Source organism: Curcuma longa, unplaced genomic scaffold, assembly GCF_044706935.1.
Source record: "Curcuma longa cultivar G26 ecotype Majalengka, Jawa Barat unplaced genomic scaffold, ITB_CL_G26_1.1 utg2646_np1212_2152390_RagTag, whole genome shotgun sequence".
Taxonomy (NCBI): domain Eukaryota; kingdom Viridiplantae; phylum Streptophyta; class Magnoliopsida; order Zingiberales; family Zingiberaceae; genus Curcuma; species Curcuma longa.
In genome coordinates, this window is record NW_027435599.1 from 632663 (window position 1) to 656122 (window position 23460).

The window sequence follows — 23460 nt, forward strand, 5'->3', positions numbered from 1 at the left end:
TTAATATCCTCGATTCAATCCTTAAAGGTAATAATCCTTAAAGGTAATAAAGAACTGTGTCGATATTAATTTTGATGTGTTTATAATGATAATATATTTTTAAAATATTAATAATTTTGTATCTCATAAAATTATCTTAAAATATAATTTTATTTTTATGTATTGGCGTTTCACTCCAAAAAAAAACATTTTTCCGAATATGTAAATTTGATTTAGAATTTTAAAAAATGTTTTAAAACACTTAAAAGTGAAATGTTTCTTGAAGTGTTGAAAACCAAATTAAAACTGTAAAAATAACACAAAATATATTATAAGTTAACTTATAGATTAATTAGTTACATTTTTTTATTATGAAAGGTGTTTTTTAGTGATCGTAATAAGGCTGTTTTTCTTAAAATTCACTCAAAATAGAGCAAGACCGATAAACTAATTTTATATTTTTCATATATATATATATATATATATAATGTATTTAATATACTTTATTTTACTATATTAAAATTTCTATTATCATTTAAAATGTTATTTATATATAATATTTTTTAATCGATTGCAGTCGCGGACCATTTATTCAATTCTAGGGTTTCTTCACCGGCCCTTTAAATACCGGACCAATTTCGGTTCAGTTTTCTTCGTGCTCGTCAAAGACTTCTGATCTCTTCAAGCGGCGGCTTCACTCGTTGGGAAAATGAGTCGCGGGGGGTCGGCGGGCGCCGCCGCGAAGGGCGGGAAGAAGAAAGGTTCAACCTTCGTCATCGACTGCGCGAAGCCGGTGGACGACAAAATCATGGACATCGCCTCCCTGGAGAAGTTCCTCCAGGAGCGCATCAAGGTGAACGGAGGCAAGGCTGGCGCCCTTGGTGACGCCGTCACCGTCACTCGTGACAAGAGCAAGATCACCGTCACCTCTGAAGGGCCCTTCTCCAAGCGGTAACAATTCTTCACATCTCACTTAATCGCTATGCAAAGTTCACTCCTTGACCAAGATGATTTTCGTTCAACTTGAGTAGCTTAGCTATCCTTTTGTCTAATATCTTAGTATACTTACAAAAAGGTTGTTCTAATATCTTGCGTTTGTTAGATTATACTTTCATGGTTTTTTTTTAAATCGGTTAGCAAAATTACCATGATCGAAGGAGATGAAAGGATCACATGTCTTGCATTGCCTGAATGCATTGTTTGCAAAAAAAGCATGGTGCGAAGGAACATGGATACTAAGATGCTGTTTACCAAACCTTTAGGCTATTATATGTTGTTTATAGGAACAGGTTAAAGAGCTGAATATTATATTGGATTAAGATTGTGACTTAAGATGATGCGACTGTGAATTTCAACATTAATTCTGTGTCCAGGTCTGAGAGTAAAATTTATAATTTTTCCCCTGATTTTGACTCACTTATTAGATCGAGAGATAGCATGTTTTGGCATATTGTATTGACCAGTTTGAGGAGAGTCAGTTATTGGCCCCTGACAATACTTTCTATGTATTTGTGAATCAATAGTTGCTGAGTTGGGGCCTGTTCTGGGTATGGACTGAGGGTTCAATGAACCAATTGCAATGTGCAGGAGGGAAAAATTCCTACGTTTATATTGATTTTCCCCCTCTTAATTGCATTGTATTTTTTGTGCTTGTTTCATCTTAATTATCAGAGAATTTCTAGAAACAATAATTTATGCTCCATTCTATTATCTTGCTGCTATTTACTTGGAAGAATAAAAATGCAGAGGTGGGGAAAATTATCTTGCTACTATTTACTTGGAAGAATAGAAATAAGTTGTTGGAGGCTGGCTCGTGTGAGATGTCAATTTGCTGAAGGTTGTTGGAGTTAAGTTCGTGCTGTAATTTGTGCAGAATGAGAGGAGCTACAGATATATATTAGAGACGGGCACCTGCTTGAAAATGATATTAGTTCCTCCCTCAGACTTGGTTAGGAAAGGGACTACTAATATTCCGACTACCTAAGCTGCTTCTTGTTCAGAGTTCGAGTCAGGTACATATAATAAACATGTTGAAGCCCCAATAGAGGTCTCTTAACACTTTCCTTTCTTCCCAGTCCCCTTCCAACCTGAGTGAAAGAAATTGATTGGATTGAGTCAGCTGACCCACCGGCCAGCTAGTTCAAGATAACATTTGGTTTCAATTTGTGTTTCCTGTGTTCTCCATTAACATTATCTATCCTTCCATTTTCCCCCCAAGTAAACAGGTTCCAAGCTTTGAGTTTGAATAGATAATCCTGAAGGGGATTGACTCTCAACGAGAACTATTGACGACCCAAAGTATTTCAGATTACTTATCCTAAAATTTTTTTCCCTTTTTAGCTGTGTACATTTAAGTATTCCGTTGACCTGTAGGATTTTACTGCTCTTACTCTTCCTCATGTCCAATTTTTGTGACTTTGCCATGGTATATTTTTTGGTGATGCTTAACACAGGTCGCCCAATTCCTATCTCAAGTTTGATATTTAAAGCAACTTAATTTTCAGTGTGCATTGAACTTAGATTGATTGTTACCACTGAAAGGAATTTTATTTCTGGTAACATTTTGTTTAATTTTATGTAATTACTGTATAAGCCTGAATGATAGTTAGGGTGTCATATTGCATATTTAGTTTCGATGTTTTGTGTTTGGCTATTTTCTGCAACAATTCTCAGTTGCAATTGCTGTGAACTAATCAAGCATGTAAAAAGGCTTCTTGCATCTCTGTCAATTACCTTTCTGATTGTAGATCTCCTTACTCATCAATCAATTTAACAAAACCATTTTTGCATTCGCCTGTGTTATTACAGATACTTGAAGTACCTAACGAAAAAGTTTCTGAAGAAACACAATGTGCGTGATTGGCTGCGAGTCATTGCTTCAAACAAGGACCGCAATGTTTACGAACTGCGGTATTTTAACATTGCAGAGAACGAAGGCGAGGACGAAGATTAATCTGCCATGTTACCTTTCCTCAAATTTAGAAGGCTTCTTGTTTCCTATTGTTTGTTTATGCTTAAACTTAAGTAAGCTTATCTTTGAATGAATGCTTACTATTTCGATTCGACATCTCAATGTGTGAGCTTATTTTGGTCAAAAATATTCTTCCTGGTAGAAATGATACGGTCATTATGATTTATTCAACGTAGCAAGTATTCTGGATTACTTTGTGTGTTTCACATTGTATCTCAAAGTTCAAATGCTTATTTTTTTAAATTTATTTTAAATATGCCATAATCAAATCTTACCTATTTATTTTTTTAATTCATCTTAAACGCTGCAACTGTGTTATGTTAATTAATCTTTTTATTCACAGTGAGATGCAGTTAAGAAACAGTAATCAACAAAAACCGCCATAATTAAATCATACAACAGCTGAAGTTTATTATTCCATTTTTAAACGAAGATGGGATCTCATACTTGGACTTGTAAGTTTTACTCAAAATTGTTATAGTAATATTAGATTAATTTCAATTATATTGTTTTATTTTAATTGTATGAGTAATTTTAGTCAAAATTATAATAATAAAAAGTATATTTTTAGAATTAAAAATAGCATATAATTTTAAAAAATATGAAATATTTTTCATATTTTGAAATATGTTTAAATTGTTCTTTGTGTTTGCGGGCTATGCTGCTACACTAATAACTGTATTAGTAATAAAAATTTATTTAATTTATTTTTGGGATATAGTTGAATTGGTTACGACGGAATAGACTTGTAGAAAAAGGATAAGGGTTCTAATATATCCTCCTCTGTAAATTAATCAGATTATAAATAAATTTATCTATGTTTTTTTATTTATATTAGTGATTGATGAAAAGTTCTCATTTGAAAATTTCAGGATGCTTGTTAAGATTCATAATATATACTTTCTGATTTACTTTAAAATTTTTATAAAATTAAATTTATTATTTTTAAAATTAATCAGATTATAAATGAAAATATTTATACTTTTTAATTTACTTTCATCGATGAAAATTATTATAAAATTTTAAATGTTGGATATTTAAATAAAAAAAAAAAAGACTGTACTTTGAATTTTTGGATGGTGAACTGAAGCCGCTTTTTTATAAAAAGCGAATACGGCGAACCAAATTTTCCAAAGAGTAACGTAATATCAACCTCAGCAGACTCAGGCGGCTGATCCCGATTTCGCCTGCCCTCCCTCCCTCTTCGCCAACTGCTAGACTCCGGGAGTCTCTCCGCCATCCAGGAGAAGCCTCAGAAGCGGCGGCATCGAATTTCCGATCCCTGTTCTTTCCCCGCTAAACTGCTGCTTCCCTCGCCGGGATACGGTAACATAATTAGGGTTTAAATTTGTCAGAAAGGGGAAGGATATCCCTGGAGTAGGAAATCCATGGGGAGTCCAGCGCTGGTGCTCTTCAATTCAATGTCGAAGCAGAAGGAGGAGTTCAAGCCTCTCGTAGAAGGGCAAGTCTCCATGTACGTCTGCGGCATCACGCCTTACGATTACAGCCATATTGGTCATGCTCGCGCTTACGTCGCTTTTGACGTTCTCTACAGGTGACTTCTTCTACTCTCCTTTCACCTCTTTCTTGTTTGAGATCCACAATTTCGGACAGGGATCAAGGAGTTGACCCATAAAAAATAAATGTAGGATTTTTTTGTAAACAGGGAGCTCTTATTCATATGATGCAGTTAGGTGGTGTTATTACCGTTTAGTGCTAATTGTTATTGTCCTCTGTTTTTAGCAACGACAACCATTAGAAATGCTTCAGCTTCATTATTTTGTATGCTTATATATAGAAGCCTGATCTCTTTCCTTGTTTGAAAGTGATTAGATTGTGTCCGAATTTTTTGTTTGATAATATGCTTTTTAGATTGTGTATGTTACTGATAGTATTATCTGGTGATGCAGACTAGTTTGTGTCATACTTTCTTTGGATCTAGCAAAAAAAAAAAAAAAAAGAGAATGAATCTGACTTTAGGATAATTATGTACCGGTATATCTGGCTATGATACTTTTATGTCTTTAATATCCTGTATAGCTCTGAATTCTGTGCCAATATAACTTGAATAAAATATCAAGTAAAGAGTTACATATCAAAATTTCAATTATCAGGTATTTGAAACACTTGGGTTATGACGTCAAATATGTGCGTAACTTCACTGACATTGATGACAAGGTCAGATGTTTCTTGCATTCTCTAGTAATTAGTAAATCTCACTTTGGTGATGCATTTGAGATGTATAAAATGGTAGTTCTGTGTGGTTTTGTCTTTTTGGATGCAATGAGAAGAAATAAGATTTAAACAATGACAAAGTATATTGTTATTTTTATTCTCCTCAGTTATCTTATATACTGTTTTCCCCATGTCACTATAATTTGTAATATCACAGTTAAGTTCTTTTATCAAAGAAAACTACTTGAATAAAACTTCTCACTCCCTTAAAATTTATTTTCTTCAATTTGGTGAAATGTTTAATTTTTCTTCACTCTCTCTATTATATATTTTACAAGGCAATGAAAATTGTTGATATTAGGTACTTGTAGAGTAGCAAAGAGTTTGTTTGGATGAATCTTGAAGCATAGGTACTAATGTAGTAGATCAAGTGATTTTATTTTGTGAATCATAGAATCTCCAGAATCCAGATTATTCACTTTACCAGAACTCTCTTGGTCAATGTGAAGTCGACACTCTCTCTCTTTCTATGATGATGGTATATCTCATTTGATCGAGAGATAATTTAGAGCAGTGATTAACAAAACAATAACCAGAAAAGTTTTAATTACCTTATGATTTATAATGTTTTATGCAATGCAACAGAATCAATTGACACTCACTTGGGTTCCCTCTATTTAAGTGGGATATATGTATCTGGAAAACCATGTTGCAAGCACTGTTAGCGGCAACTTCAATAGACTCTCTTAGGCTTGTTGCATTGTTCTATGTTTTACACTAAGTAATTACTTAATTGAGCTAATTGCATAATCTGAATCCCTCAGTTCTATGTAAATATAGTAATTTTACAAAAAAGCTAGAGGTCCATTTACCCTTTTTTTTCATCAAAATGGTTAGACTTGTAAAGAAAGAATTTAGAGCATTATGCAATTTTTTTTTTCCAATTTAGATTGATTTCCAAAGTAGTTGATCATCTGCTTTGACTATGCTAGTTAACTTTGGCAAGAACTCTATTCAATCTGTGGATTTGTCCATGTATATTTTGTCCGTGCTTGGGTAGTATATCAGTTATGTGTCAACTATTTTGAACTTTTTTATTTTGCAGATAATTAAAAGAGCAAATGAATCAGGGGAGGATCCATTAAGTTTGAGCAATAGGTTTTCTGAAGCATTTTTGCATGATACATCCGAACTCAATTGTATGCCTCCAACTCATCAACCACGTGTTTCTGATCACATAGAACAGATAAAGGATTTGATAACCAAGGTAGAATTTTTGTACTGTATGCAATCACTTAGGACGTCTTGAAATTAATGTATAAGTTCACTCATCTTTTATGTCATTTATGGTTTTGTTTGATTCTCTTGTTAACCAAAATTGACGAATAAATTTATGTTCTATTTTTTCCAACTTATCTTAGCAGAGGTCTATCCATCCAATTGCATTTAACCTGTGACAAGTTGAACTCCTATTCTATTCTTAAACCACTTGAAACACCTTATCATTTCTTCCTCTCTAGTATTAACAAGATCCTCAATCCACTAGTTTGATGATGATGATCAATCCACTAGCTTGACCTGGCACATGCTCCCTCTTTGGTACCCATCTTGTCTCGTATTAACATTATATAATTTTTACTTGGGGAACCCAGGTATCTGGTTCATGCAACCAAGAAGCTGATATGCCTTATACAACTAGCAGTTTATTTATTGGATTCTTTTGTATTTATGTATAGCTTTACCAGAATAATATAAATAGAAGAGGTAATCAATCTCAAGAGGTTATCATAATGATGTTGTTTGTATGCTATACTGTTTCTGTATGAATGTTTTCAATATAAAATGGTTTTGCAATGTGTTAGGCATTCACAAGGTGATTTTGTTTAATTAGAAGGATCTATGCTCGATCACATTGATTGCTACTTATTATTGTATTATTTGGAAGATTAGCTTGATTAAACATGGCGGTAAAGCAGTATCATTCTTTTTCCATTTCTTCCCAAGAATCCTACTGGATTCCATAAACTAAATATACGTTAATCGTTTATATTTATCAACCTTACAGTGTATTTAAGGGCTTGTTGTTTGTTCAACAATTTAAAATTATTGCCATGTAAGTCATGATACTTCCATCTGATTGTGCGTTTCTAGGACAACTACTTTTTGTCTTATTCAATAATTTAGTTTCCCAATTTTGGATAGATAAAGTTGATATTTATTGGCAGATAATGGAGAATGGATGTGCTTATACTATAGAAGGAGATGTTTACTTTGCAATTGATAATTTCCCTGATTATTGCCAACTATCTGGGCGAAAGCTTGATGATAATCGTGCTGGTGGAGGCGGAAGAGTTTCTGTTGATTTAAGAAAGAAAAATCCAGCAGATTTTGCACTATGGAAGGTTAGACAATGCCATTTACCATTTTCCACACTTTTTGTAAACATGGCTTTTGCTTATCGATGTCCAAATTTGTCTGATTTTTAGGCCGCTAAGCCTGGTGAGCCAAGCTGGGATAGTCCTTGGGGTCCTGGCAGACCGGGATGGCATATCGAATGCAGTGCCATGAGTTCACAATATTTAGGTACTGCTTTCGATATTCATGGTGGAGGAAAGGATTTGATTTTTCCTCATCATGAGAATGAGCTTGCCCAGAGCAAAGCTGCGTGCCCAGAATTCAAAATAAGCCATTGGATGCATAATGGCTTTGTGAACAAGGATAACCAGAAAATGTCAAAGTCAGACGACAATTTCTTTACTATTCGAGATGTAAGTGCTGACGCTAGCATCCAGTATGTTGGTTTTCTTTATTTTTTTTTTTATATTAATAGTTTTTTCCTTTGATTCATAGTAATCGTAAGATTTATATTGCAGATTATTGCTAAATACCATCCACTGGCTTTGAGGTTTTTCTTGATGCGCACGCATTACCGTGCCGATGTAAATTACTCTGATATAGCACTTGAAAATGCATCAGATCGAGTCTTCTATATTTATCAGGTTACTGTTGCTCACTTTTCTATTCACAATGTCCTGGTTTCCATATATTAACTGTTCAAAAATCCATTCCACTAACATCACATCCTTCTGCATTTTCCATATTTTAGACTCTTGACGACTGCAAACAGGGTCTTTCTCGATTTCGCGAAGAGGAACTCAAGGGCCAAATCCCAGCTAAGGTCAAAGAATCAATCGAGAAATTCCATTCAAGTTTCATAGAATCTATGTCAGATGATCTTCACACTACTGCTGTATTAGATGATCTTATGGAGCCACTTAAGGCGATAAATAGTAACTTGAAGCAACTAAAGGTATCTCCCTGCCTCCCTCGCATTTTATTTTCACACTTGCAGAGACAGTAAAAACAGAATGCTTCTGTTGTATCTTATTGCACTAACCCTTTGCTATGCTACATTTTGAAGGGTAAGAAACCGCCGAAGCCGGTTATTCTGTCTCTTCTCGCACTAGAGAAAGAAGTCAGAGATGTTCTTGACATTCTGGGACTCTTGGGCGCTTCTTGCTCTGAGGTACCTGTGAAACTTCAATTGCTTGCAGTTTCAACAGATCAATAAATATTTCCACGTTTCCACAGATTGTTCAACAACTTAAAGATAAAGCTCTGGTTAGAGCCGGGTTAACCGAGGAACAAGTACAGCAGCTGATCGAGGAAAGGAACTTAGCGAGGAAAAACAAGGAGTACGCGATCTCGGACAAGATCAGAAAAGAGCTTTCTGGTAAGGGCATTGCCCTAATGGATGAAGCAAATGGGACCATATGGAGACCGTGCGAGCCAGAGAAAGATGCAGCAGCCGAATTGGTCTCTAATTGCAGTATCGAAAGCTGACATTAGTCGACTGTCAATTCCATATTTATGATTTGTATGAATTTTGATCACAAGTCTACTTAAATTTTATGATTAACATGTAACAATATTAGTTGCTTGTATTCTGAAAACAACTTCAATGTCACAAACAATGACAAAGTTTTTTTATTAATCTTTTTTTTTTTCTTTGCAAAGAGTAACATGGTGGGTTCTATGCTGAAATGAGTTTACTATAATATCAATAACTTCTTTTTTAGATTGAGAATGATGATTTTTGTTTTCACGTACTATCTCGTCTTTTCATTAGTACTATTTCAAGTCTTTGGAAGCGATTAATCTGGAGAATGGTGGTGATCCTACTTCGTAGTTCAGCGTTCTTAGATAATTATTTATATTAAATTCAATTATCAGGAAAAAAAGACCGTTTATTTTCATAATTAGCCGGATAAATATTGGACACAATTATTAAAAAAGAAAAATATAAGTGTTGGTGTTACTTGTAATTTAGTGTAAAATTAAATTTATATTTTTTTGAAAAAAAAAATTATTAAAATCTCGAAAAGATATAAGAAAAATCAGTAATGATCAATTTATTGTTTGGTCCCCTTCTCTCTCATCACAAACAAAAGTGGGAGCATACGCGACGGCGACCCCTCCGACACGACGACGACGACCGTCGCCGCCATGACCACCGCTGCATCAATCCACACACCTCGTTGCCTCATCCGACTATGAACGGAAGGATAAGACGAATTCAAGAGCGACGCTGTAGCGCTTCGATGGGTTTGTTCCTCTTCAGGAGGGAGTGGTGGAGGGGTTCTGGGCGGAAGATGGAGGGGTTGAAGATAGGGCTTGTGAGCACCGCTTTGGGCTTCTTCGGCTTCGGGGTGGGGCTGACGGTGGGCGCCGTCGTCGGGTACTACCTCTTCATCCGCACCCAACCATCCGATGTCGAGGTAACTACTGGGTGACTGTTTGCTTTATTTGTTCTTTTGGTGTTGATTGAGATCTTAGTCTACCGAAACCTTAGGAATCTTAAGCTAATGAACCTATGCTATTGATCCTTGGCCAAACTGGTCGCTGGAAGTTGGAAAGCATATAGTGTTTTGCTCATTCTATTAAAGAAATGGTTCTCTCTGATAAGTTCAAAGTGCATGAACGTTGTTTCTGTCTGATAAGTTTTCTTTTTTGTTGCTTTGAGTTAGACATTCTCCTATATTGAAAGATTACCATGTCGTTTGCGTAGGGTAACAGTTTAGTGTATCGCGTTGTTTTGTAGATTAGACATTGCTGTAATTTTTCATACTGAGCTATAATGGAGGAATGGACTTTATTTTCTTGCAAGCTTCTCTGAAACTAACAAAGTGTCATGATGAAATTTGCATATCCAATGGGGAATTCTAGAATAAGCATCTGGAATTCACAATTTTTTTTAGAACAATGTACTACTCAGGACAAATTCATGATCAATATCCAGCTATGCTTTCTTTTCCATTCTCATTGTGTGCTCTTGTTGTCATAAATGCTATGATTCCAATTCCATGACAACATATCTGAAGAATTCTTTTGAGTGTGTCATTTTAAGTCTCTTGATTGTCGAAAATGTACCACAAGTTGTGTTGACCGTACAGATCAATGCTATAGTCTAGCTAGTTGATTACGAATCCATGAGCTACTGATCTTCAAGCAATCGCTAACTTCCTAGGTGAGGCAGACAGAAGTTATCTACATGGACTGCAGAGAAACTATCTAAATACTCTAAATTGGAATATCATCCTTATTTATCAGGAATTTGAAGATTTTTAACTTATAATCAATATCAACTGGTGTTAAATATAGTATTGGTACTTGACATCACATGACTGCTTTGTCTTTATCATATTATTTTATTAGGATCCAAAAATTTGTGCACATGTTGAAAATGATCCAGAATTTCTGGAGCGCATTCTCCCTGAAATTCCTCTGTGGGTGAAGTACCCAGATTATGATCGAGTATGTATACTACCTCCTTTGAACTGATTTTAATTGACGGAAATTTTTTGAAGAAATTATCTGTGCATCTCTAGTTTTTCATCTATCGCCTTTTCTGTTTGAAGGTGGGTTGGTTAAATAAATTTATGGAACTGATGTGGCCATATCTTAATGAGGTAGATGTTGATTCTAAGACTTTTTAGGCATTTAGGCACTGAGAACTTGGCTTCAATTTTTTCCCATTGCTATGCATTTTATCTATGCCAGGCTATCTGCAAAACTGCAATACAGTCTGTAGAGCCGATTATTGCAGAGGTTGCTGCAAAGTACAAAATCAAGTCGGTTAAATTTGAAACATTCACTCTTGGTTCACTACCTCCAAGTCTTCATGGTCAGTGTTTCAGATTCTTTAAGTTCTGTTTTTTCTTGTAAAACTAATTGTCGATTACTTTTTACATTTAAGCCAGATATCTCTTTGAAAAACAACTTTGATTTTGAGTTAATACTAGCAAGGTGAATTTGGTAATTTCAATCTTTTGAAATTAGCTCCAGAAATGTCCCAACTAGCCTTGTATTTGTGAAGAAGTTCACTCATTCAGCTGTTCCAGTAAATCTGAACAGCCTTAATATTTTAGTGACCATATTCGACACTATATTTTTTGTTTAGCCACCCTATATGTTTTCTCTTCAGTAGGTTTTCAGTTAGTACAGTGGTTCAGTTTTATGCATTTACTAATTTCCTTATGTTTTCTGATGGCATCTATCCGAGTATGAACTTTTGCCAGGAATGAAAGTTTACGTCTCTGAAGAAAACGAACTCATAATGGAACCTTCACTTAAATGGGCTGGGAATCCTAATATCGTCGTTGTTGCTAGAGCATATGGATTGAGATTAACTGTACAGGTTATTATCATACACTAATGCCTCTTGTTACATGTGGAGTTTGGTGTCTGTACACTGATGCCATTTGAATTTAAAGGTGACTTAGGAACCACAGTAGTATATTATATGCAGATTATTAATCTTTTTTCTCTATTATATTTTAGGTGGTAGATCTGCAGATCTTTGCTCTTCCACGTCTTACTCTAAAGCCCTTGGTCCCTAGCTTTCCTTGTTTTGCAAACATCTACATGGGTCTCATGGAGAAGGTCTGTCAAAAAATTGAATCAAACTCTTCACTTGAAATTTTTTGTCTATATTATTCAGTGCTAAGCTAGCGGTAACATGTACATCCATTCAAACATATATTACTCTCTTTTGCAGCCACATGTGGATTTTGGAGTAAAACTTTCGAGGGCTGATCTCATGGCAATTCCTGGTCTTTACATATTTGTGCAGGTTGTTTATAGTTTCATTTCATTCCCTCTTTGTTCAACCGAGACATTTGTTTAAATTCACAGTTTTACCGTTCAGAATATAAAATGAACTAACACATTGCAGGCTCTATTGACTGGTAGTATCTGTAATTTTGATTGAGCTCTAACTACTACTCACTTACTACGCAGAGTAGAACTTCGTACACCCGTGAGAATTTATTGCTCTTTCCCTTGACTGAGTTATGCTTGGTTTTGTATTCAGTGCAGAACTTGTATGTATTTTATGACTGTTAAATCAGGAACCGATATCGCAGGCTAAGTATCTTTTGCATTGCAATCAAATATAATATCATGTTGTTGAGACTTTTTGGAACCTGCTACTTATACTGATCGTTAAAGATTGTTTCTTTTATCATTTTTTTTGAATTTCTTTAATTGTTAGGTTCTTATCTGATTTTCAATCTCCACTGGAAGGCTTATATTTTTCTCTAAATAATCTAAATTGGACTATTTGCAGGAGACCATCAAAGATCAAGTTGCGAATATGTTCCTTTGGCCGAAAACCCTTGAAGTGCCTATTCTGGATGTTTCAAAGTAATTCGACATCTACATGTAACATTCGAGTAAATGAAGTACCTTTGCCGGCATTTTAAACTTTTGCGGTGGTTTTACAGAGCCTTAAAGAAGCCTGTTGGCATTCTCCATGTCAAAGTCATCAGGGCTTATGAGCTGCCAAAGAAAGACTTGTTCGGAAAATCAGACCCATACGTGAAATTGAGGCTTTCAGACCATAAGCTTCCATCTAAAAAGACATCAGTGAAACGTCGGAACCTGGAACCCGAATGGAACGAGGAATTCAAATTCGTTATAAAAGATCCAGAAAGTCAAGTGGTGGAGCTCAATGTCTATGATTGGGAACAGGCACAAAATTAATTTTCATTTCATTTTAAAAAAAAGAATTTCTACTTATTTTTTACCTCCTTGAATGATTAATGAGTATACTTTCCTCAGGTGGGAAGACATGAAAAAATAGGCATGAATGTCATCAAGTTGAATGAAGTGATCCCCAACAAATCATCAACTCTGACACTCGATCTTCTCAAGGGCGTAGACATTCCGAGTGAAAATTCACAAGGACAAATTGTTGTCGAAGTTAATTACAAACCTTTCAAGGAAGAAGATGAAGTTGAAGATGAAATTGAAGATGAAGTTGACCATGAATCATCAGAAGATGAAGTAGCAGATAAAGAAGAAAAGACACCCAAGAGCGCCCCTCCTGGCGGCGGTTTGCTTATCGTTATTATCCACGAAGGTAAAAAACTCGAGGGGAAGAACCATATAAACCCTTACGCACGAGTTACCTTCAGAGGAGAGAAAAAGAAAACCAAGGTACCTGTAAAATGAATACCGGCAACTAATTTTTTTCGTTATCGTTGTCTAACCAGATACATATCCTTACTGATAAACGCAGCACAAAAAGCATAACAGAGATCCAAGATGGAAGGAGGAATTCCTTTTTGTTTGCGAGGAACCTCCCGTCCATGACAAAGTACTAGTCGAGGTATTCAGCAAGGCACTAGGTATTGGCATACACTACTCTAAGGTAAAAAAAACAGTATATCTGCGGTAGAGTTCTGCTGTTAATATTCGCTGCTGTTCCAAATGTGTAATCTTGTTTCAGGAAAGTTTGGGATATGTTACCGTCGACCTCGCAGATGTTGTGAACAACAAGAGAACCAACGAAATGTATCATCTGATCGACTCGAAAAATGGCCAAATTCAGGTAGAGTTGCTGTGGAATTCTTGAATATATGTATCTTTATGATCATCGAACAACCCTACTTTAGAAAATAGAAAACAGAATCATGTTATATAAATAAAGAATCGTAAACAAATCAGCAACCAACCTACTGACTGATGAGAATGAGCAGAGGAGGAGAGGAGGAGAACAAGCTCGTCTCCTTCCTCAATCCTAAAATAGGAATCTGTTATATGAATTGTTACTTGGGGGAGTTCGTCTCCTGGGTTATGTCCTGAAAGATCCTCAATCTCTTCCCCATCTTCTGCTCGCACAATCCTGGACTCCTGTTGATGTTGGAATTCAGCGTGCTTCCTCCTCCTCCTTTGTTTTGTTCTTCTTCAAGAGCAGGGCCCAGAAGAGACGCCGACACCATCGCCTCGTCTAACTCCTTGCTGTCAGGTAATTCCGGCCATCTGGTCGCCGCTGCAGCTTCCTCCTGCTCTGATGCGGCCGCCGCCGCTGCCATGTCCGCTGCGTTGCTTGTTGACCTTGTCCTCTTCAAGTTCGCCAGAGCATCATGGTGCAACGGCTTGACTAGCTTTGAGGAGAAGAAGGGCGGCGCGTCGATGTTGAGCGCTGCTCTGTTTAGGGTGTTGGCGTTCTCATCGGCGAAGAGATTTTTGACTGGCGGCGGCGGCGGCAGTATGAGGTAGTCGACGCAGGGCTGAGGTTGCCATATTGAAGAGGAGCCGAGGAAGGCCTCAAAGAGCCGCCAGCTTTGGTCGCCAGCGGCGGCGCGGCAGGATAGCTTCGCTTCGAGGTCCCGCAGCATCTCCTGCGCTCTCTCGAAGGCTTTGAGGTGCGAGTCCGCCCCGCGAAGGCTGTCCGACACTGCCGCCGCCGCTGGCCGCACCTGCTTCAGCGTCTCCTTTGCCTCCGCGATCCGCCCCTGCTTCATCAGGCAGATGCCGAGGTTGCACACCTTGTTGCTGTCGGCGCCGATCTGCAGCGCGCGGCGGTAGGCCGCCTCCGCCTCGGCGTAGTTCTCCTTCTGCATCAGCGCCCACCCCAAGTTCCCCTGCCACACACAGGCAATACACCAAACACTTTAAGTGCGTGTGAAGCAACAACTTCCATGGTGGCGGTGGCGGCGGCGGCGGCGAGCTCTCACCAGAAGTCTGGTGGCTTCCTGCTCCAGCGTCACCTGGAACTTCCTCCCCTGCGATCGCGCCGTCTTCGTGCGCTTCCCGTTGAAGGCGAGGCCCTTTTGGATCAATTGCAGCTTGTGCTTCAGGAGCGCGATTTGATCGTCCAATCTCCCGCACCTCTGTCGGAAAACTCCAAATCAATCTCAATGCGAGTCCTGTCCAAATCGAGCAATTCAACAAGAACAGGGGATCAAAATCGAACCTTGTACAGATCCAAGAGGATGTTGTCCAGCGACTCCTGCGCCTGGTCGGAGCACCGGCCGCGCAGCGACTTGATCGCCTCGATCGCCTCCTCCGCGCGGTTCTGCTGCTTCATCACGATGGCCATGTCCTTGAGGGCGCTGTCGACGCGGTCGCCGGCGTTGATGGCGGCCCAGAAAAGCGCGATCGCCTTCTCAGGATCTTTATCCACCAGCTGAATCAACACAGAGAAACCAATAAAAAAAGAAGGATCTTTGCAAAGCTCTTCGATCGATCGATCGAGGAGGGAGGAGGAGCAATGCCTCACCTGGACCTGTTTCGCGCGGACGTAGGGGGTGTCGCCGACGGGGACCTTGTGGGCGACATGGAAAGGATCCAATCGAGCCGCCGGAACAGGCTTGATGGGGGAGCAAGGGGCGGACTTGGACGGCGGACGGATGCAGGTGGGAGCGGTGGAACTCCAGGCCTCGTGCATCATCATCTACCTCCTCCTCCTCCTCCTCCTCCTTCAGATTCCTCTGCAGCGTGATGCGTTTGTGATACTGCTTGCTTGAATTAGGGCAGGAAATATCAAAGAAGAACGACGACGCAGAAGAAGGAAGAAGGAAGAAGAAGAAGAAGAAGAAGAAGCAGTGAGGAGGGAGTCCGAAACAGAGATTAAGATTAATAAAGGGCGGAGTCGACCGTTGGTAAATGTAGCCGTTGAAATATAGTCGTTTGATGAACGAATAAAAAAGGAGGGTAATTTTCTTAAAAATTTCCCTTAAATGTGATTTGATAAAAAAATTAATTAGAAATTATTTTTCAAACAATAATTCCACTGAACTACTAATAAAAATTATCATAATTTAAGTATTAATCTAAATATCCATATCAAATTTCCTAATCTTTTATATATATTAATGAGATGCATGAGAAGATGTTGAAGTCTCTCAACCATTGTTTGGGTACACCAAACCAAACTAAAGTGATGCGGGCTATTCCTATACAATCGTATGCTACACTTTACCTATGATCAATCTAGGTTGCGACGACTCTTCTATATATATATATATATGGGAGGTGTTGGTCATGGCCGATGAATGCCTTCAAATATGGACTCCTTATGCCATCATTCGATATGCCCAAATTTTAATCTCGACCATTATTGACATTAATTTGTTAATTAGCTATTAATAGTTAAGAAATTATAGGACTTATGATCCATTTACAAGTAATATAGGTATGTGATCACAATCGGGCCGACCGAGTGGGGCCCTGATCACTATCACAATGAAGTGAAATCGAAAAGAAATAACGAATGACTTTAAAGTTTATTGATTTTGTGTGCATGTTGAGCGAGCGGAAAGAGGCATGTGTTGCGCTATAACTGAACCCAACGCGTTTAGTAAAGGTGATCCAACAAAACTTGCTTAGTCAAAATCATATTCATTTATATTAATATAAATTTAGATTTTATTTGGATAAGTTTATATGAGTTACATTAAAAACATATGACACTTAAAAAAATCAAAATGTAAAAATACAAGTTGAATAGGATATGCATACGAGTTGTATGATCTTCAACCACTCTGATATCAGTTCGTCAAAATAGGAATGCCATATTCGATCTTGTGAATGCTCAAGTTTTTTTTTCGTTAAATTAACTAGGAAAATGTTATTGAGATTCCTTTTTATTTATTGTAAGAGCAATGATTCTTGTCACAACAAATTCATGTCACAATAAATCTGAACCGTTAAATTTTAAAATAGAAGATTAAATTCAAGCTATCACAATCACCCATTCAATCTACGACCTGAATTTAATCTTAACTTTTTTTCGTTAAATTAATTTGGAAAATTTATTGAGATTCCTTTTTTTTATTGTAAAAGGGCATCGCATCTTATTTTTTTTAAAAAAAATATCTTTGTTCCCAACCATGTTATAGCGTCAAAATTAAAAATAAAAAAACTTAAAACATAATTGTTGATCAATTATAGCTGCTATATAAAATAATGTTGATCAATTTTGACAAATATTAAAATGTAATGTCTATATTATAACAACTATTATTCATGACTACTATAATATAATATTACTAATGTTGATAGAGTTAAAATATTCATATTATATCAAAATAAAAATATTTTAAAAAAAAAGTACGCCCGTATGACGATTCCAATAAAAGAGATAACCTTTTATTTTTGCCCTAGACTAATTACATGGATCTTATTTCATTTCTTTATTTCTCTATTGAACTCTATGGCAGAATTATACCACTCATAAAACTTAATTTTACAAAAAAAGAGAAGGAATTTAAATGTCTACCACCTTCCCCATCATTAAAAAAAAAAATTCAGAATGTGCACAAAGATTTCATGAACCATCAAGTAATTTTCAAGCTGAAAAGATGGGTGTTGCATGAGCAATATATCTAAATGATGTATGAGGTTTCTCAAAAACATACATACCTGTGTAGAACACAAAAACCTACAATTCAGCTAACCTCAGTGTGCTCTCAACCTAATTCTCCTACCTGAAAGAAAAATTTGAGGACAAGGAGCCAATGGAATCAGGATGAGAAACTCTTGAAAACAGATAATGAAATAAATCTTTAGTTCTTCGTCGACATACTCTTTCAAGTGTTGTTCACTTCAGGAGGGCTAGCTCAGGCTTAGGTACAACGGAATAGGTCTTGATTTTATGAAAGTACTGATTTGATCTTAGTCTTCTGGTCTTCGGTTAACGATTTGGGGAATAGAACTTCGTATGTGACGTATAGATCTCCTTTCTTGGTGCTCAGGTGGAGAGGCATTCCTTCCCCTTTGAATTTCCTGGTCTCTTTAGGCTTAGTAATACCCTGATGTTCATTTACTCGATAAGTAAATGAAACATGGAAAATGGGGATAGGAGAAGGCAAGAGAGTGGATATTCACTGACCTTGCTGCCTATTTCAACCGGATGTCCGTCAAGATGTTTGATGGCTTTCTCAAAACCAATGAGAGCTTCAAGCTGGAAGAAGGGCAAGAGCTATTAGGTATTATAACTGGCAATAATGCAAGCAAATAATTTGGAGAAAGAACAGTATTACAGATTCTACGTGGAGAAGAAAAAAAATTATACCAGTGAGATAGTCGCGGTCATATGCAAGTCATTTCCATCCCTTCGGAAGAGTTCATGGGGTGCTGTTCGAATCCTGAACTGTTCACCAGAAAGATGGCTTCTAGTCCCAAGTTACATGATCTAGTAAAGCATTTAAGATGGGTGAATAGCTAAAGAATACCTTCAAATCTCCAGCTTCACCGTCAATTTTAGGTTCTCCATCCTCATAAAACATCACCTCCTATAACATGAAAATCCAGACCCACCACATCAGATTAGCTGAGGGAAAGCAAGCTTCTTAGAACATTAAGAGGAGCTAAAGTTTAGTATTTGTGCAGGAAAAGAGGAAAAGGACCAAACATCTAATCATATATTATGATCCCTCAAACACCTTTATTTACCATTTTAAAGAAGTACTATTGCTATTAAAGGAGAGACTAAAGATAATAATATAGACACAAAAGGAATAGCGTATATGATAGGAAATAGGCAAATAGCCTCCAAGAGTTCGTGAACAAGAAAGTTCTATATTGCTTTTCATTTGATCTAGAAGATTTAGCGGCAGCTAAAGGTTGAACCTCTAGAAAATGCCTAAAATTGGAAGACTTTCGCATTATTGAGATACACTCTGACCTAGAGCTAATAAATACCATTTTATCTCAATGAGGGTGGGATCTGAGATCCATTGTGTCATCAGAAGTGTTATACTTTTGATAAGCGCTTTATGCGCACAACTAATTATACTGTGATTGTATTATTATTGATATTAATAATATATTTTTTAACAAAATTGTGAACATAAAGACACTCAATTGACCACTAAACAAACTCATCAATCAGATATGCATATTGAAGATGCTCCAACAAGGAAAAAAGAACAAAATTTTTGCACTCCAGTAAATCAGCTAAAAAAATGTTTCCCCATATGGATATTTAGCTGTGGTAGAATTATAAAATGTTCCTAGATGGCATTTGAAAACTCTACATGTACCGACACCATCAACTGATACGCACAGTGCAGATTTTCTTCACACAAAGTTGTATCAGATGCCAAAAGCTTGAACAAGGGTGAATCGTTATAATTGGTAATTATACTACCAAAGGATACATGACAACGATAGTTATTACCAATCAACAATAAAATTCTCAGTAGCAGATCTACTTGTGCAAAATTGAAAACAAGAAATCCTGCAAGCATTCAGAACTTATTGAAATAGTTGAAACTAAGTGCATTATTTGAAAAGAATTGGTCCAATCAAGACAACAAGAGAGGCATTTGCTAACTGAACACTTTAGGAGTGAGAGAGGTAAGAAGTATTAAGGTTTCATAATTTACCTGACCATCTTGCATCCCCTTCTCGATATCCACTGTTAAAAAATAGCCTTCTCGCACAAATTTCACATTAGGACAATCTTCACATACCTGAAAAATCCAAAATATTGTGAAATTTCAATAACTGTGAAAGCATAACTACAAAAGCTTCTATTAATGCAATGATGTTGATTTTGCATAGTTCAAATAAATAAAGTTTATAGGCATCAGCATTACCAATTCCGTCATTTGTTGGAACATTCCTGGAGCAATTTGCCTATGATATACTTCATTCTTGCAGTTACAGCGCCTCTTTCCAGGAGCTGGCTTGATGACATTCTTCTCTCTCCAAACCTGATAGCCATACCACAGAGGAAGTTAGGATAAGTATCAGGGAATTGTGCAAGTAGTTTCTTCGTAAACATCTTAATTTCCTTGATCAATGTATCAAATTTTAATGTGTGATAAATAATCGGTTAGCACCAAAGACCAATTGGTTCTTCTTTAATCGATTACTTCTATAAAAAAATACAATATCCTTTACTGCAGCAAGGAAGTTTTTATGGTCTAGAAAAGCTAGAACATAAAACCTAAAGAAACCTGCAGACTCGGTACTTACCTTTAGTGTGCCTCCCATATATAAATCTTCCAAAGTGGCATCCAATTCAACAACAACATCATCGCCTTTTGGTATTGTCTCTTCCTCCTCTTCTCTTGGATCACCCCCAAAGAAGCTGAAGAAGTCTCAGTACAAACAATGCTTATTAGACTGGATTAGCACTAATTCATTCAACATTAAAAAGATCTTTAGATGATATAAAAAGCAAGATAAGCTAAAAATTGCAGCTTCTATAAACTATAAAATTAGATAGAATGTTGCTGAATCAGATAAAAAAGAACATATAAGCAAGAAGTTATAGCATGACATAAAGAAGATTATGTGAACTAATTTGGAAGTTACTAAAAACACTACTTGAAGAATAAGATTAAAATGAAAGAACATGCATACATTTATGTGTGTGTTAGGTCAACAACATGAAAACTTAAAAAAAAAACATCCTAATAGTTTGCCATGATGAATCCCTTTTGCATCTAGATGTTTCTTGTTCAATGCATTTCTGACAGGTATTTTTACTCAGATGACAAAGGCTGATAAGTTTTCTATAACACTATTTGGTTGGGCAAAAGCATTTGAGTATGATTTATATAGTAAAAGCTCAGATAAAGAACAAATATCTTGATGCTAAACTAAACATTACAAAATGCATTGGCCGGTTTCCTTCTATTGTTGTTGTTGTTGTTCTTGTTGTCCTCAAACATAAGTAGAAGAGAATCCCCACTAGAGAATTTCATTAGGAAAATCACACAATAAACCACTTGCTATTTCTCTTCCCACTGAATTTAGTGGATAATGATAGCAAGTTATGAAGTCTAAAAATGAGTTAGATGTAATGCAACAGCTAGTATGACCGTAGCTAATATGATTGGAAATACAATTCACAATTGTGATCCCAAATTGCTTCATAGAAGCTTATGTTCTTGTTTTTATTCATAAAAGGAGTCCAATAGAATAAAATACAATCATGAATTATCTCATCATGACAGTGATCCCAAATTGCTTCATAGAAGCTCTTATGTCTTTGTTCTCCTCATGACAAGGTTCCAATAGAATGATCTATAACTTCTAAAGAAATCAATCATTTGTAAACAATATATTCTAATTTAAGGTATTCATTCACATCACTTCTCGCCAGGCCCTATTTAGTCAATTTATGGCTAGGATGGTTGTTTTGAAAATTGCCACACATTATCCATTATGTTCCAAAACAAATTCAAATATCCTTGCATTGATGGGAAGAAAGCAACAACATATAGGTTTAATTGGTGAAATAAAATGGTAATTCCATGAGATCAATAGGCAAGAGTAGCTTATGTACCAAGCCTACGATTGAATTGAGCAGTCAAAGACTAAAAGTATGTCTGACAGAGAGACAATTCCAATGGACAGGAGTATACAAATATCCACAATATAATACAAATATTAAAATAGGATATTTTCTTACCTGCTAAAAATGTCTTGAAAATTCATTCCCGAGCCCCTTCCACCCCCAGCAGCATGTTGCTTCAATCCCTCCTCGCCATACCGATCATAGATTTTCCTTTTTTCACCGTCAGAGAGCACTTCATAAGCTGGCGCCAAAAAGATCAAATTCTCAGAAACGCAGACCGACTATCACAAAATCCGCACGTTAGCAAGAACAGAAGCACTAAATTCCGATAAAAAGAAAGCCGATATCACATTTCATCCACAGTTCCAAGAAAAAAGAAACTAAAACACAAAAATCTGTCAACCCACCATTACTGATCTCCGCAAATTTCCTGTTGGCCTCTTCGTTTCCTGGGTTCTTATCCGGATGATACTTCAAAGCGAGCTTCCTGTAGGCCCTCTTGATCTGCTCCTCCGAAGCTCCCTTCGCCACTTGCAACACGTCGTAATAACTCTTCCTGGAACCCCAAACTTCTCGGAGATAAAAAACGACGCAAAGCCTAAAGGAAAACGAAACCCAGCAGCGAATCGATCGAGCCGTACCCTCCGAGCGCGCAAAGAGAGTAGACGAGGAGCAAGGCGACGAGGAAGAGGAGACCTCTCGCCGGAGTCGCCATGGGAAGACTTGCGATGGGCCGATCGAATCGGCGCTTCTCCGATCGAAGACGGTTTTTTTTTAATAATAATAATAATAAATAAATAAACAAATAGAAATCATCGAGCAGATGACGTGGCGAGTCAACATGACTCGAGACGTGGATCAACAAAATTGCACCAATGAGCGAAGGAGCCGGAAATATGAGACCAATAGAAATGGACCACGTGGCGCAGACCCCATTAATTAGTGATTCCGGAGACTTATTTTGGGGAAAATTTTATTTTGCCCTATAATTTTAACTGTTTCACTGAAACGCCCAGAAGTAACTATGCAATAATTTTTTTATTCAAATCTTTCTTGCATAATTAAGCAATACTCAATAACCAATTAATGGTGTCGCGGTAGGACATATTGTCACCTGGGTATTTGCGATTCGATCCTTAACTACAACGTATTTGTAAGAATTTTTTTTTTCAAATACGGAACGCAATCAAAGGATACTGAGTGCACTTCTCGATTTATGGGAAACTTTAACCGGACCAATCACCTCCAGAGATAGTCAATGAAACTAATTAAGATTTATCATTTTTTTTCGATAGCCAATTAATCAGATATAATTGAGTTTTAATGACAGTACATTATAGATTAATTTTTTTAATAAAAAAATATTTGATTATGAAATGCCCTACCATTTGCACTTTTTAATTTACTGCGATGATCATAAAATAAAAAAAATTATAAGATCAAATCCATCATAATTAATTGATTCAAAGAATTATATAATTGGATTACAAAAAATAATGGATTACTTAATAGATCCATTACAAAATTAGCCAACTTCAATTTTTTTTTATTGAGAAAATTATCTCACGATGTGTTTATTTATTTTAAAGCAATTAAATTTTTTTGAATGAATCCGTTGACTATATATTACAATTCTACCCCCATTAATATAAGTTGACTTTTATCAAAATAAATAACACACTCCTAATCTTTACCCATTTGAAAAAAAAAATCTCAAAAAAGGCTTTCAAAT

At 36.5% G+C, this 23460-nt stretch overlaps 5 protein-coding genes across 6 annotated transcripts; 3 read left to right on the forward strand and 2 right to left on the reverse strand.

The window, feature by feature from the left end:
- The first annotated feature begins 582 nt into the window (after positions 1-582).
- LOC141819965 (large ribosomal subunit protein eL22z-like) lies at positions 583-3142 on the forward strand. Its single transcript, XM_074707235.1, has 2 exons — positions 583-930; positions 2788-3142. Exons 1-2 carry the CDS (start codon positions 689-691, stop codon positions 2930-2932), a joined length of 387 nt encoding a protein of 128 aa, XP_074563336.1. The 5' UTR covers positions 583-688; the 3' UTR covers positions 2933-3142.
- A 955-nt stretch (positions 3143-4097) lies between these two features.
- LOC141819913 (cysteine--tRNA ligase, chloroplastic/mitochondrial-like) lies at positions 4098-9119 on the forward strand. Its single transcript, XM_074707176.1, has 9 exons — positions 4098-4505; positions 5065-5128; positions 6231-6392; positions 7351-7527; positions 7612-7893; positions 7999-8124; positions 8232-8435; positions 8547-8651; positions 8717-9119. The coding sequence occupies exons 1-9, from the start codon at positions 4339-4341 to the stop codon at positions 8966-8968; spliced, it is 1539 nt and encodes a 512-aa protein (XP_074563277.1). The 5' UTR covers positions 4098-4338; the 3' UTR covers positions 8969-9119.
- A 451-nt stretch (positions 9120-9570) lies between these two features.
- Positions 9571-14129, forward strand: LOC141820117 (synaptotagmin-1-like). Its single transcript, XM_074707396.1, has 12 exons — positions 9571-9903; positions 10841-10939; positions 11044-11094; positions 11186-11309; positions 11704-11822; positions 11966-12067; positions 12183-12257; positions 12753-12829; positions 12910-13156; positions 13247-13624; positions 13707-13838; positions 13917-14129. The coding sequence occupies exons 1-12, from the start codon at positions 9679-9681 to the stop codon at positions 14040-14042; spliced, it is 1755 nt and encodes a 584-aa protein (XP_074563497.1). The 5' UTR covers positions 9571-9678; the 3' UTR covers positions 14043-14129.
- An 82-nt stretch (positions 14130-14211) lies between these two features.
- Positions 14212-15868, reverse strand: LOC141820118 (protein POLLENLESS 3-LIKE 2). Of its 2 annotated transcripts, XM_074707398.1 has the most exons (4): positions 15693-15868; positions 15387-15599; positions 15148-15303; positions 14212-15054 (listed from the first exon to the last, which is right to left on the reverse strand). In XM_074707398.1, exons 1-4 carry the CDS (start codon positions 15864-15866, stop codon positions 14236-14238), a joined length of 1362 nt encoding a protein of 453 aa, XP_074563499.1. In that variant the 5' UTR covers positions 15867-15868; the 3' UTR covers positions 14212-14235. The 2 variants fall into 2 exon arrangements, with proteins under 2 accessions (XP_074563499.1, XP_074563498.1); XM_074707397.1 differs by having other exon boundaries at positions 15387-15868.
- Positions 15869-17677: 1809 nt separating this feature from the next.
- LOC141820121 (dnaJ protein ERDJ3B-like) lies at positions 17678-22388 on the reverse strand (the record flags this gene model as incomplete). The annotated part of the gene is given in 11 exon segments (XM_074707399.1): positions 17678-17901; positions 18000-18225; positions 18306-18377; positions 18489-18566; positions 18649-18708; positions 19804-19890; positions 20017-20133; positions 20399-20513; positions 21843-21969; positions 22136-22284; positions 22370-22388. Coding segments are annotated over 10 exon segments (983 nt in total), but the record flags the coding sequence as incomplete, so codon positions are not given.
- Between the last annotated feature and the right edge of the window lie 1072 nt (positions 22389-23460).

Bases quoted from the DNA above. Each gene is read 5' to 3' on its own strand.
- LOC141820117 (XM_074707396.1), top strand. From the start codon at position 9,679: ATGAACGGAAGGATAAGACGAATTCAAGAGCGACGCTGTAGCGCTTCG. The intron at 12,258-12,752 runs GTTGTTTATAGT...GACTATTTGCAG, and splicing joins GTCTTTACATATTTGTGCAG to GAGACCATCAAAGATCAAGT. The intron at 12,830-12,909 runs GTAATTCGACAT...GTGGTTTTACAG, and splicing joins CCTATTCTGGATGTTTCAAA to AGCCTTAAAGAAGCCTGTTG.
- LOC141819913 (XM_074707176.1), top strand. From the start codon at position 4,339: ATGGGGAGTCCAGCGCTGGTGCTCTTCAATTCAATGTCGAAGCAGAAG. The intron at 6,393-7,350 runs GTAGAATTTTTG...ATTTATTGGCAG, and splicing joins TAAAGGATTTGATAACCAAG to ATAATGGAGAATGGATGTGC. The intron at 8,436-8,546 runs GTATCTCCCTGC...TACATTTTGAAG, and splicing joins GTAACTTGAAGCAACTAAAG to GGTAAGAAACCGCCGAAGCC.
- LOC141820118 (XM_074707397.1), bottom strand. From the start codon at position 15,866: ATGATGATGCACGAGGCCTGGAGTTCCACCGCTCCCACCTGCATCCGT. The intron at 15,304-15,386 runs GTTCGATTTTGA...GTTTTCCGACAG, and splicing joins TCCTCTTGGATCTGTACAAG to AGGTGCGGGAGATTGGACGA. The intron at 15,055-15,147 runs GTGAGAGCTCGC...TGTGTGTGGCAG, and splicing joins AGGAAGCCACCAGACTTCTG to GGGAACTTGGGGTGGGCGCT.
- LOC141819965 (XM_074707235.1), top strand. From the start codon at position 689: ATGAGTCGCGGGGGGTCGGCGGGCGCCGCCGCGAAGGGCGGGAAGAAG. The intron at 931-2,787 runs GTAACAATTCTT...GTGTTATTACAG, and splicing joins GAAGGGCCCTTCTCCAAGCG to ATACTTGAAGTACCTAACGA.